The following is a 12,313-nucleotide window of genomic DNA, read 5'->3' on the forward strand; positions in this document are numbered from 1 at the left end:
AATAGAGGTAGACTGGCCACTATCTCAGAATCTAGAGTATGAACAACACAGAGAATCAGTCCTACTCCTTAAGCTGTGGTCAGTGGTGTGCTGTTCACCAATTTCCAGATCACCTCAATAACAGTCAGTCATACCAATCCAAACATGATTAACTGATTGAAACCCATTGATAAATGTCTATTGTTGTGACAGAAAACAACATTGTTAATACAAAGTCTCAACTGCTGTTATCTCTCTCTCTCTAACCAACATCGAGAGAGAAAGAGAGCGAGAAAGAGATATCGTTGTATACATAATGAACTATACATCTTAACATCGAGAAAAAAAGAAAAAAAAAAGAGGAAGAAATAAACCACGGAACAGAATGAACAAGCGGGTTGAAGAGGTTACACAAAACTGTCGGCTTTACAAGCTTCAATCCCAAATGGCACCCTATTTCCCTGTGTAGTGCCCTGTATAGAGAATAGAGTGCCATTTGGGATACATCTCAATAGTCTCCTTCTTATTGGTGGTTAGAGCCTTGAAACATCCTGCCACCTGCTGTGGGCCACAGACAGAGAACAGAGAAGGATCAGGCTTAGACACATCAGACCAACTACTCAACTACTACTCAGTCAGAAAGGTAATCATAAGTAAGTTAATGCTGTAAGCAAAAGTAAGTTAGAATCATAGACTGAATTAGCTGATTCATTGATTAATTGGGATAATCAATGAAATACGGTGCAGTTAGTTGAGATGGCCGACTATGTCAATAAACAGGTTATTGAATTAAACAAGGTTATTGGAGAAAACGAGAACAGAGCGACGAGGGGAGTAAAGACTGAGACCCATCTCTCAGGTAAGAACAAATAATTTCTCTCTCTCACACACACTGACACACACACACAAATACCACATAATCAACACTTTTTTATGGTTCAGTTGGTACGAGCGTGGGGTTCAAAACCTGCTGGGGTCACATACATTGAATGCATACATTTTAGTGTATTTATTTGGAACTCTTTGGAACTATTTAAATATGATCAATTTAAATAACCTTTTAAAACAACAATGAAGTGGACACACTACCACTGTTTTTGGTAAACAGCTGAGGGATGGGGTTGGAGAAATGTAACCACTCTCAAATTCATAGACAGAGCTATGTGTGCAAGGACTGAACATCCATAAGATCAAAATGATAGTTTTAACCATTTGAGGCTATAAAGTGTTAGTTTACAATCCATTGTTAACAGTTCCATCGTAAAAGAAGCTTATAGTTTGGGTTCTGATGGGTTAGACAGTTCTAAACTCATGAGGCATAAATAATTTACATTATTCAAAATTATATATATATATATATATATATATTAGTCGCATACAAATACACATTAGCATATGCTATTGAGGGTGTAGTGAAATGCTTGTGGTCCTAGCTCCAACAGTGCAGTAATACTGTATCTAACAATACACAACAATATGTACAATTCTAAAAGTAAAATAATGGAATTAAAAAAATATAGAAATATTAGAACGAGTAATGTCGGAGTCCGGAGTATAAATATATGATGGGATGTATAGACATTATGGACAGTATGTGGATAGAAAATATAGTATATCTGAAAAATACGTAGCATAGAATAGTATATGTACTGCAATAGTTGAATAGGATGGCCTTGACTAGAATACAGTAATACAGTATATACATATGAAATGGGTAAAACAGTACGAAAACATTATTAAAGTATCCAGTGTTCCATTATTAAAGTGACAAGTGTTCCATGTCTATGTACATAGGGCAGCAGGCTCTAAGGTGCATGGTTGAGTATCCGGGTGGTGAAAGTGACTAAGTTCAGGGCAGGGTACTGGGTGGAGGCCGGCTAGTGATGGCTATTTAACAGTTTCAGTCTCTCGCTCCCAGCACCTGTACTGACTTCGCCTTCTGGATGATAGCAGGGTTAACAGGCCGTGGTTCAGGTGAATGAGGTCTTTGATGAAGTTCTTGGACTTCCTGTGACACCACGTGCTGCAGATGTCCTGGAGGACAGGTAGTGTGCCCCAGGTGATGCGTTGGGCAGACCTCACCACCCTCTGGAAAGACATGATGCGGTTGCAGACGGTGCAGTGATACAGCCCGGCAGGATGCTCTCAATGGTGCATCTGTAAAAGTTTGAAGGTCTTAGTGGCCGAGCTGAATTTCCATTGAGCCTTCTTCACCACACTGTCTGTGTGGATGGACCATTTCAGATTGCTCTATTACGGACAGTACAATTGCTGTATCAGGCGGTGATACAGTTTCTCTCAATGGTGCATCTGTAGAAGTTTGTGAAATTCTTAGGGGCCAAGACACATTTCTTTACCACCGGTCGCTGTTGTGACTTCTTCACCACACTACCTGTATGGATGGACCATTTCAGGTTGTCAGTGATGTGCATGCTGAGAAAGTCATGGGTGAACAGGGAGTACAAGAGGGGGCTGAGCAAGCACCCTTGTGGGGCCCATGTGTTGGGGATCAGCATAGTAGAGGTGTTATTGCTTAGCTTCACTAACTGGGGGTGGCCGATCAGGAAGTCCAGGACCCAGTTGCACAGAGCAAGGTTCAGACCCAAGGCGCCAAGCTTAATGATGAGCTTGGAGGGTACTAGAGTGTTGAAGGCTGAGCTGTAGACAATGAACAGCATTATTACATAGATATTCCTCTTGTCCAGAACGGATAGGGCAGTGTGCAGTGCGATGGCGATTGCATTATCCATGGATCTATTGGGGCGGTATGCAAATTCCAGTGGGTCTAGGATATCAGGTAAGGTGGAGGTGATTTGATCCTTAATTAGCCTCTCAAAGCACTTCATGATGACAGAAGTGAGTGCTACGGGGCGATAGTTAACACGCTTAAATGTCTTACTCGCATCGACTATGGAGAACGAGAACTCACAGTCCTCGGAAATCAATAGGTAAATATCATTAATTTAAAAGTAAAAAAAAAATGGATGTAGCAATCGCAGATTGACCCTGTAAATCACGCTACAGCTATATTGTGTAATTTCGGTAATTTCTCCATACATTAGCTTCCTGTTTATCCCATTTGAGATGACTGCACTCTTGAGCAAACTGTTGCTGCCAACCCTCAATCGGGGGAAAACCAATGACGCAATCGCTAGTGATGTGGGATGATGTGTGTTCTGTTTTAATTATATTGATTAGTGATGTAGAATGATGGTGTGCGTGTGTGTGTCGGTGTGTTCCTCTGCAGATGGAAGAACAAGACTCTACAAGCTGGCTGCTGTGTGTTTTGGGATGATGTGTATTCTACAAGTCATTCTCAACATCTCCCTAAAGCTAGCTTTCTGTGAGTGAGTCAGTATCCTAAATTACACAATATCAGCGCTCTTCCATTTATAGTACATTACTTTTGACCAGGGCCCACAGGACTCAGGTCAAAGTAGGGCAATACATAGAGTATAGGATGCCATTTGGGACCCTTTTCCATGTATAGTGCATTCATTTTAACCAGTACCCATAGTGCAGGTATACAGTGGCTTGCGAAAGTATTCACCCCCCTTGGCATTTTTCCTATTTTGTTGCCTTACACCTTACAACCTGGAATTAAAATAGATGTTTGGGGGGTTTGTATCATTTGATTTACACATCATGTAAACCGCTTTGAAGATGCAAAATATTATTTATTGTGAAACAAACAAGAAATAAGACAAAACAAACAGAACTTGAGCGTGCATAACTATTCACCCCCCAAACAAGTAATCTTTTTAAATTTCACTTCACCAATTTGCACTATTTTGTAAATGTCCATTACATGAAATCCAAATAAAAATCTATTTGAAGTACAGGTTGTAGTGCAACAAAATAGGAAAAACGCCAAGGGGGTAAATACTTTTGCAAGGCATTGTATATGTATTTTACTATATTACTATAGTTCTATACTCACAAAGCAAGGATCACATTTCAGACAAGACTTGATGTTACATAGCTTGTGGGACCAGTAGTTTGTCAATAATGTTGACACACAAAAAAAGAATGTCGACATCATCCATAGATAATTGAGTGACTACTATAACTCGTGCCCTTGGCCTTGTGTACGTCACTGAACATGGTGTACAATGCATTACTGTACTGTAAAATACATAGGGTGCCATTTGGGATGCATCCCAGGAGCTTCTCTTTTTCTTTATTTCTTTCTCCGATGAAGAGTTGGAGGACCAGCATGGCTGGAGGGAGTTTCCACCATATTTCTCACACCATTTCAATCCATGAGGGGGAGTGTACACATTGGGATAAGGGTGGTGAATCAGAATTTAGCCCCCGTCAGTTAACTACACCCCGTCAGTTAACTACACCCCGTCAGTTAACTACACCCCGTCAGTTAACTACACCCCGTCAGTTAACTACTCCCTGTCAGTTAACTACACCCCGTCAGTTAACTACTCCCCGTCAGTTAACTACACCCCGTCAGTTAACTACTCCCCGTCAGTTAACTACACCCCGTCAGTTAACTACTCCCGGTCAGTTAACTACACCCCGTCAGTTAACTACTCCCCGTCAGTTAACTACACCCCGTCAGTTAACTACACCCCGTCAGTTAACTACACCCCGTCAGTTAACTACTCCCCTCAGTTAATTACAATGTTAGAATGTGTTGTTCAATACGTGTAACATACACTGCTCAAAAAAATAAAGGGAACACTTAAACAACACAATGTAACTCCAAGTCAATCACACTTCTGTGAAATCAAACTGTCCACTTAGGAAGCAACACTGATTGACAATACATTTCACATGCTGTTGTGCAAATGGAATAGATAACAGGTGGAAATGATAGGCAATTAGCAAGACACCCCCAATAAAGGAGTGGTTCTGCAGGTGGGGACCACAGACCACTTCTCAGTTCCTATGCTTCCTGGCTGATGTTTTGGTCACTTTTGAATGCTGGCGGTGCTTTCACTCTAGTGGTAGCATGAGACTGAGTCTACAACCCACACAAGTGGCTCAGGTAGTGCAGCTCATCCAGGATGGCACATCAATGTGAGCTGTGGCAAGGTTTGCTGTGTCTGTCAGCGTAGTGTCCAGAGCATGAAGGCGCTACCAGGAGACAGGCCAGTACATCAGGAGACGTGGAGGAGGCCGTAGGAGGGCAACAACCCAGCAGCAGGACCGCTACCTCCGCCTTTGTGCAAGGAGGAGCAGGAGAAGCACTGCCAGAGCCCTGCAAAATGACCTCCAGCAGGCCACAAATGTGCATGTGTCTGCTCAAACGGTCAGAAACAGACTCCATGAGGGTGGTATGAGGGCTCGTGCTTACAACCCAACACCGTGCAGGACGTTTGGCATTTGCCAGAGAACACCAAGATTGGCAAATTCGCCACTGGCGCCCTGTGCTCTTCACAGATGAAAGCAGGTTCACACTGAGCACGTGACAGACGTGACAGAGTCTGGAGACGCCGTGGAGAACGTTCTGCTGCCTGCAACATCCTCCAGCATGACCGGTTTGGCGGTGGGTCAGTCATGGTGTGGGGTGGCATTTCTTTGGGGGGCCGCACAGCCCTCCATGTGCTCGCCAGAGGTAGCCTGACTGCCATGACTGCCATTAGGTACCGAGATGAGATCCTCAGACCCCTTGTGAGACCATATGCTGGTGCGGTTGGCCCTGGGTTCCTCCTAATGCAAGATAATGCTAGACCTCATGTGGCTGGAGTGTGTCAGCAGTTCCTGCAAGAGGAAGGCATTGATGCTATGGACTGGCCCGCCCGTTCCCCAGACCTGAATCCAATTGAGCACATCTGGGACATCATGTCTCGCTCCATCCACCAACGCCACGTTGCACCACAGACTGTCCAGGAGTTGGCGGATGCTTTAGTCCAGGTCTGGGAGGAGATCCCTCAGGAGACCATCCGCCAACTCATCAGGAGCATGCCCAGGCATTGTTGAGAGGTCATACAGGCACGTGGAGGCCACACACACTACTGAGCCTCATTTTGTCTTGTTTTAAGGACATTACATCAAAGTTGGATCAGCCTGTAGTGTGGTTTTCCACTTTAATTTTGAGTGTGACTCCAAATCCAGACCTCCATGAGTTGATAAATTGGATTTCCATTGATTATTTTTGTGTGATTTTGTTGTCAGCACATTCAACTATGTAAAGAAAAAAGTATTTAATAAGATTATTTCTTTCATTCAGATCTAGGATGTGTTTTTTAAGTGTTCCCTTTATTTTTTTGAGCAGTATATATTTCTCCAACAAAGTTAAACAGGGGAAAACCTGTCCTGAAGGAAATCTGTCCTAAAAATCTTGCCCTTTTTCCAAATGTGTGCAATTGTACATTTCCCTTCATGGATTTTAAAGGAAATGACTGGTACATGGGAATTCCCTCTTGTGTCCATCCCTACACCAAGCCAATGCTTTTAGATTTGTGGGATGTAGTGGACAAGTGCACACTTCAGGAGAATGGAGAGATTATTGGGACGCAACCCAGATCTGAATAGTTTAAAACCAATATGGTGGACGCTGTGTGTGTGCTGTCTGTACTGTAGGTACCGGAAGAGTGGTGGAAGAGAGGGACATGGCGGTCCCAACGAGGACTGTGTTGGGGTGTGCTGAAGGATGGAGTCTGTCGGGATCCAGCTGTTACTTCCTGTCTACTGAGAGGAAAACCTGGGAGGAGAGCAGACAAGACTGTCTGGAGAGAGGAGCAGACCTGGTGGTCGTAAACAGCAGAAATGAACAGGTGAGAGAGAGAAAGAGAGAGAGAGAGATTCACACGCTTATGAATCAGGTAAATAATTAATACTCACATGTAATTGACATCTATATTTTTCTCAACAACAGAAATTCCTCACTGAATTAAACAGGAATATTAATGGTGTCTGGATCGGTTTGACTGATAGAGAGACAGAGGGGACCTGGAAATGGGTGGATGGTACACCACTGACCACAAGGTGAGAGATAATAATCTGGTTATATGACTAACCATTTTAAGTAGAACAACATCTGGGTATGACTTAGAATGTTTACCACAGTGTCTGACTGTCTGGTTCTCTGTGTTGTTTTCCTTGCAGGTACTGGGGGCAAAACCAGCCTGATAATGGTGCTGTTTTTGTAGTATACATAGGAGAGGAGGACTGTGTTGAGATTAATTATGGGAATTCTGACCCTGTAAATAAATGGAATGACATAGCATGTAACTTTCAATTTAACTGGATTTGTGAAAGGGTGATATAACAATAGCTTATTATGTACAGTAGCATTGCATGTAGGTCTTTCTCTCTATATATGGTTAGGCATAAGATTAGCAGTGTGGTTAGGTTTACAATCAGATTTGAAGAAGATACATTTTAGAAATAGGCAGCGTTTCTGACTTTGCATTTAGGCCAGATAGTGACAACCGAGAAATAGTGGTATTACAGACGTGCCTATGGGCTCTTTCTCAACTCACCTTTCCTCGATTCCTCCTCACATCCTCTCTCCTCCTCTCCTCAAAACACATTGGAGAATACAATCCAAGGGGAGGGACCTTGGGCTTCCTCTTATAGAGTTGAGGGTGAGGAGATTAAATTAAATGTAAAAAACGTGGAGTAGACGTTGAATTTATGTCTGTGCCCAGTGGGACTGTACTCTGTAAAATGCTTGTATTAATTGATTTTATTAGGAACGTGTCATTCCATAGGCTTAGGCAATGAAAGTAAAGTAATAAAGGAGCAATGTCCTAGCAGGTGTACCAGCTTCATGCTTGAATGTGATTGGTTCGTTAAAATGGTGTGACCTGAACACAGAGGGTAGAACAGTAATACAAAAAGTACTACAAGAAAAGTACAAAAAAAAGTATGAACTCACTACTGTAAGTCGCTTTGGATAAGAGTGTCTGCTAAATTAGTAAAATGTAAAAAGAGGACAGATACACACCGCACGCCGAACGCAGGTACGTACACAAGCATGCAGGCAAGCACACACTTACACATACACACAAGTGTGAAGTTCAGCATACAGTAGATATTACCATTAGGAGTCAGTTAGAAAGGTAATCATACAGTAGATATTAGGAGTCAGTTAAAGGTAATCGTACAGTTAGTTAAGATGGATGACTACATCAATGACCAGGCTGTTGAAGAAAATGAGGCTATTGAAGAAAACGAGAACAGAGCAATGATGAGAGTGAAGACTGAGATCCCTCGCTTAGAGTTCTTAGTTCTTACCTATCACACACACACACACACACACCTTGACAAATACTTACATAAACACCTGACATAAAAGCACAAAAAAATGCTGATACCAAGTGCCAGTAAAAAAATATATATATTTTACCTTTAGATATGCAAATAGATGTATGTTTTAAGTGTAATAGGAGGTATTAAAGGGGCAATCTGCAGTTCAAATATAAACAAAGCAGGTCAGCCCACCTGTCACAATTGTTGCCGTGTTGAAGGGAGGACCAATACGCAGCAGGAATGTGGATGCTCATCTTTTAATTAGATATAATGAAGCATACACAAAAAGCAAGAACGACAAAGGACAGTTTCACAGACTAAAGCAATAATACTTAGCAGTGCAAAATGTAACTACCCACAAATGACAAACCAAACACACACCTACTTATAGGACTCCCAATCAGAGGCAGCTAGAAACACCTGCCTCCAATTGAGAGTCCAGCACCCAAACCTACACATAGAAAAACTAACCTAGAACATACTAATTCAGAAACATACACCCAAAACCCAGGAACACATAAATAACACACACCTCTAAACCACACACAAAAAAAACCACCATACAAAACAAACATACCTCTGCCACGCCCTGACCAAATATAATACAAATAATACCTAAATACTGGTCAGGACGTGACACCACCAACCATGTCGAGGCTATACTGTGTTTGTTTACAATTACAACTGAGTTAAAAAAAAACGTCAGTTTTTTTACGACTGTTGAACTAAGTTCATGAGGCATTTATACATTATACAGTGGCTTGAAAAATAATTAACCCCCTTGGCATTTTTCCTATTTTGTTGCCTTACAACCGGGAATTAAAATGGATGCTTTGGGGGGGTTGTATCATTTGATTTACACAACATGCCTACCACTTTTTTTATTGTGAAACTAACAAGAAATAAGACAAAAAAACTGAAAACTTGAGCGTGCATAACTATTCACCCCCCCCCCACCCACCCAAGTCAATACTTTGCAGAGCCACCTTTTGCAGCAGTTACAGCTGCAAGTCTCTTGGAGTATGTCACTATAAGCTTGGCACATCTAGCCACTTGGATTTTTGCCCATCCTTCAAGGCAAAACTGCTCCAGCTCCTTCAAGTTGGATGGGTTCCGCTGGTGTACAGCAATATTTAAGTCATTCCACAGATTCTCAATTGGATTGAGGTCTGGGCTTTGACAAGGCCATTCCAAGACATTTAAATGTTTCCCCTTAAGCCACTCAAGTGTTGCTTTAGCAGTATGCTTAAGGTCATTGTCCTCCTGGAAGGTGAACCTCCGTCCCAGTCTCAAATCTCTGGAAGACTGAAACAGGTTTTGGTGGGCAGCAGTCTCTTGGCAGGTTTCTTGTGTCATATTCTTTAAAAAATTTTAATAATGGATTTGCTCCGTGGGATGTTCAAAGTTTGATATTTTTTTATAACCCAACCCTGATCTGTACTTCTCCACAACTTTGTCCCTGACCTTGGTCTTCATAGGGACGCTTGCTTGGTGGTGCCCCTTGCTTAGCGGTGTTGCAGACTCTGGGGCCTTTCAGAACAGGTGTATGTATACTGAGATCCTGTGACAGATCATGTGACACTTAGATTGCACACAGGTGGACTATATTTAACTAATTATGTGACTTCTGAAGGTAATTGGTTGCACCAGGTCTTATTTAGGGGCTTCATAGCAAAGGGGTGAATACATATGCACCCACCACTTTTCAGTTTAGTTTTTTTTCATTTCACTACACCAGTTTGGACTATTTTGTGTATGTCCATTACATGAAATCCAAATAAAAAAAAAACATTTAAATTACAGGTTGTAATGCAATAAAATAGGAAAAAGTCCAAGGGGGGTGAATACTTTTGCAAGGCACTGTAGTCTTCAATAATCTCTTGGTATATGTTATACATTTAAATGTACAAAAATGGATGTAGAAACAACAGATTGACCCTTTAATGTAATTATTTGCTTCTAACATGTAACCCTCTAAAACAGAAACGGTCCTCTTATAACTGGCTATACTGTATCACACCCCCACCCACCATAACGTGTGGTGTGTGGTTGAATGCGTGAACGTATGAGTGCGTGTGTATGCCTGTGTAGGTATACTGAGTATACAAAACATTAAGGACACCTGCTCTTTCCATGACAGACTGACCAGGTGAATCCGGGGGAAAGCTATGATCCCTTATTGATGTCACTTGTTTAATCCACTTTAATCTGTGTAGATGAAGGGGAGGAGACAGGTTAAAAAATATTTTTCAGCCTTGAGACAATTGAGACATGGATTGTGTATGTGTGCCATTCAGAGGGTGAATGGGCAAGACAAAAGATTGAAGTGCCTTTGAACGGGGTATGGTAGTAGGTGCCAGGCGCACGAGTTTGTGTCATGAACTGCAACACTGCTGGGTTTTTCACACTGAACAGTTTCCCATCTGTATCAAGAATGGTCCACCACCCAAAGTACATCCAGCCAACTTAACACAACTGTGGGAAGCATTGGAGTCAACATGGGCCAGCATCCCTGTGGAACTCTTTCGCCACCTTGTAGAGTCCATGCCTCGACGAATCGAGGCTGTTCTGAGGGGGGTGCAACTGACCATAATTCTACCATCCTGATTCCTGCTTACCAGCTAAAATTAAAGCAGGAAGTACTACAGACTCGCTCAATACAGAGGTGGTCAAATGATGCGGCTGCTACACTACAGGACTGTTTTGCTAGCACAGACTGGAATATGTTCCAGGATTCATCCAATGGCATTGAGGAGTATACCACCTCAGTCACTAGATTCATCAATAAGTGCATCAACGACGTCGTCCCCACAGTGACCGTACCTACATTTCCCAACCAGAAGACATGGATTACAGGCAACAGCCACACCGAGCTAAAGGGTAGCGCTTCCACTTTCAAGGAGCAGGAGACTAATCTGGACGCTTATAAGAAATCCCGCTATGCCCTCAGACGAACCATCAAACAGGCAAGCGTCAATACAGGACTAAGATTGAATCCTACTACACTGGCTCTGACGCTCATCGGATGTGGCAAGACATGAAAACTATTACAGACTACAAAGGGAAACCCAGCCGCGAGCTGCCCAGTGACGCAATCCTACCAGACAATCTAAATGCCTTTTATGCTCGCTTTGAGGCAAGAACTTGAGTGGGTTGTGTAACCGACGTGATCTTCCTGTCCGGGTTGGTGCCTCCCACATTGGTTGTGCCGTGGCGGAGATCTTCGTGGGGTATACTCTGCCTTGTCTCAGGATGGTAAGTTGGTGGTTGAAGATATCCCTCTAGTGGTGTGTGGTTATATTCTGCCTGTTTAGCATTGTCCGGGGGTATCGTCAGACGGGACCACCCTCCTGTCTCAGCCTCCAGTATTTATGCTGCAGTAGTTGTGTCAGTCTGTTAGGGTCAGTCGGTTATATCTGGAGTATTTCTCCTGTCTTATCCGGTGTCCTGTGTGAATTTAAGTATGCTCTCTCCAATTCTTTCTTTCGCTCTCTCGGAGGACCTGAGCCCTAGGACCATGCCTCAGGACTAGCTGGCCTGATGACTTCTTACTCTCCCCAGTCCACCTGGTCGTGCTGCTGCTCCAGTTTCAACTGTTCTGCCTGCAGCTATGGAACCCTGACCTGTTCACCGGACATGCTACCTGTCCCAGACCTGCTGTTTTCAACTCTCTAGAGACCGCAAGAGTGGTAGAGATACTCTGAATGATCGGCTATGAAAAGCCAACTGACATTTACTCCTGAGGTGCTGACCTGTTGCACCCTCGACAACTACTGTGATTATTATTATTTATTAACTGTTCTGCCTGAGGCTATGGAACCCTGACCTGTTCACTGTGATTACTATTATTTGACCATGTTGGTCATCTATGAACATTTGAACATCTTGGCCATGTTCTGTTATAATCTCCACCTGGCACTGCCAGCCTGGCACTGCCAGGTTCGTCTCTAGGTCATAGCCTGGTTCTTCTCTAGGTTTCTTCCTAGGTTCTGGCCTTTCTAGGGAGTTTTTCCTAGCCACCATGCTTCTACACCTGCATTGCATGCTGTTTGGGGTTTTAGGCTGGGTTTCTGTAAAGCACTTTGTGACATCAGCTGATGTAAGATGGGCTTTATAAATA

General features: G+C 42.9%; 1 protein-coding gene across 2 annotated transcripts; it reads left to right on the forward strand.

Annotated features, from left to right (window-relative positions):
* Positions 1 to 497: 497 nt before the first annotated feature.
* LOC115150328 (CD209 antigen-like protein D) lies at positions 498 to 7,694 on the forward strand. 2 transcript variants are annotated; one of them, XM_029693505.1, is made up of 5 exons: positions 498 to 838; positions 3,227 to 3,322; positions 6,520 to 6,713; positions 6,815 to 6,924; positions 7,045 to 7,694. In XM_029693505.1, the coding sequence occupies exons 1-5, from the start codon at positions 736 to 738 to the stop codon at positions 7,205 to 7,207; spliced, it is 666 nt and encodes a 221-aa protein (XP_029549365.1). In that variant the 5' UTR covers positions 498 to 735; the 3' UTR covers positions 7,208 to 7,694. The 2 variants fall into 2 exon arrangements, with proteins under 2 accessions (XP_029549365.1, XP_029549366.1); XM_029693506.1 differs by lacking the exon at positions 3,227 to 3,322.
* Positions 7,695 to 12,313: the final 4,619 nt, after the last annotated feature.

Source organism: Salmo trutta, chromosome 16 (assembly GCF_901001165.1).
Source record: "Salmo trutta chromosome 16, fSalTru1.1, whole genome shotgun sequence".
NCBI lineage: Eukaryota > Metazoa > Chordata > Actinopteri > Salmoniformes > Salmonidae > Salmo > Salmo trutta.

What these genes read in the sequence shown, in the direction of transcription:
- LOC115150328 (XM_029693505.1), top strand. Translation starts at nt 736, where the DNA reads ATGGCCGACTATGTCAATAAACAGGTTATTGAATTAAACAAGGTTATT. An exon ending in GACTGAGACCCATCTCTCAG is followed by an intron (nt 839 to 3,226) that starts GTAAGAACAAAT and finishes GTTCCTCTGCAG; the next exon opens with ATGGAAGAACAAGACTCTAC. An exon ending in TAAACAGCAGAAATGAACAG is followed by an intron (nt 6,714 to 6,814) that starts GTGAGAGAGAGA and finishes TCTCAACAACAG; the next exon opens with AAATTCCTCACTGAATTAAA.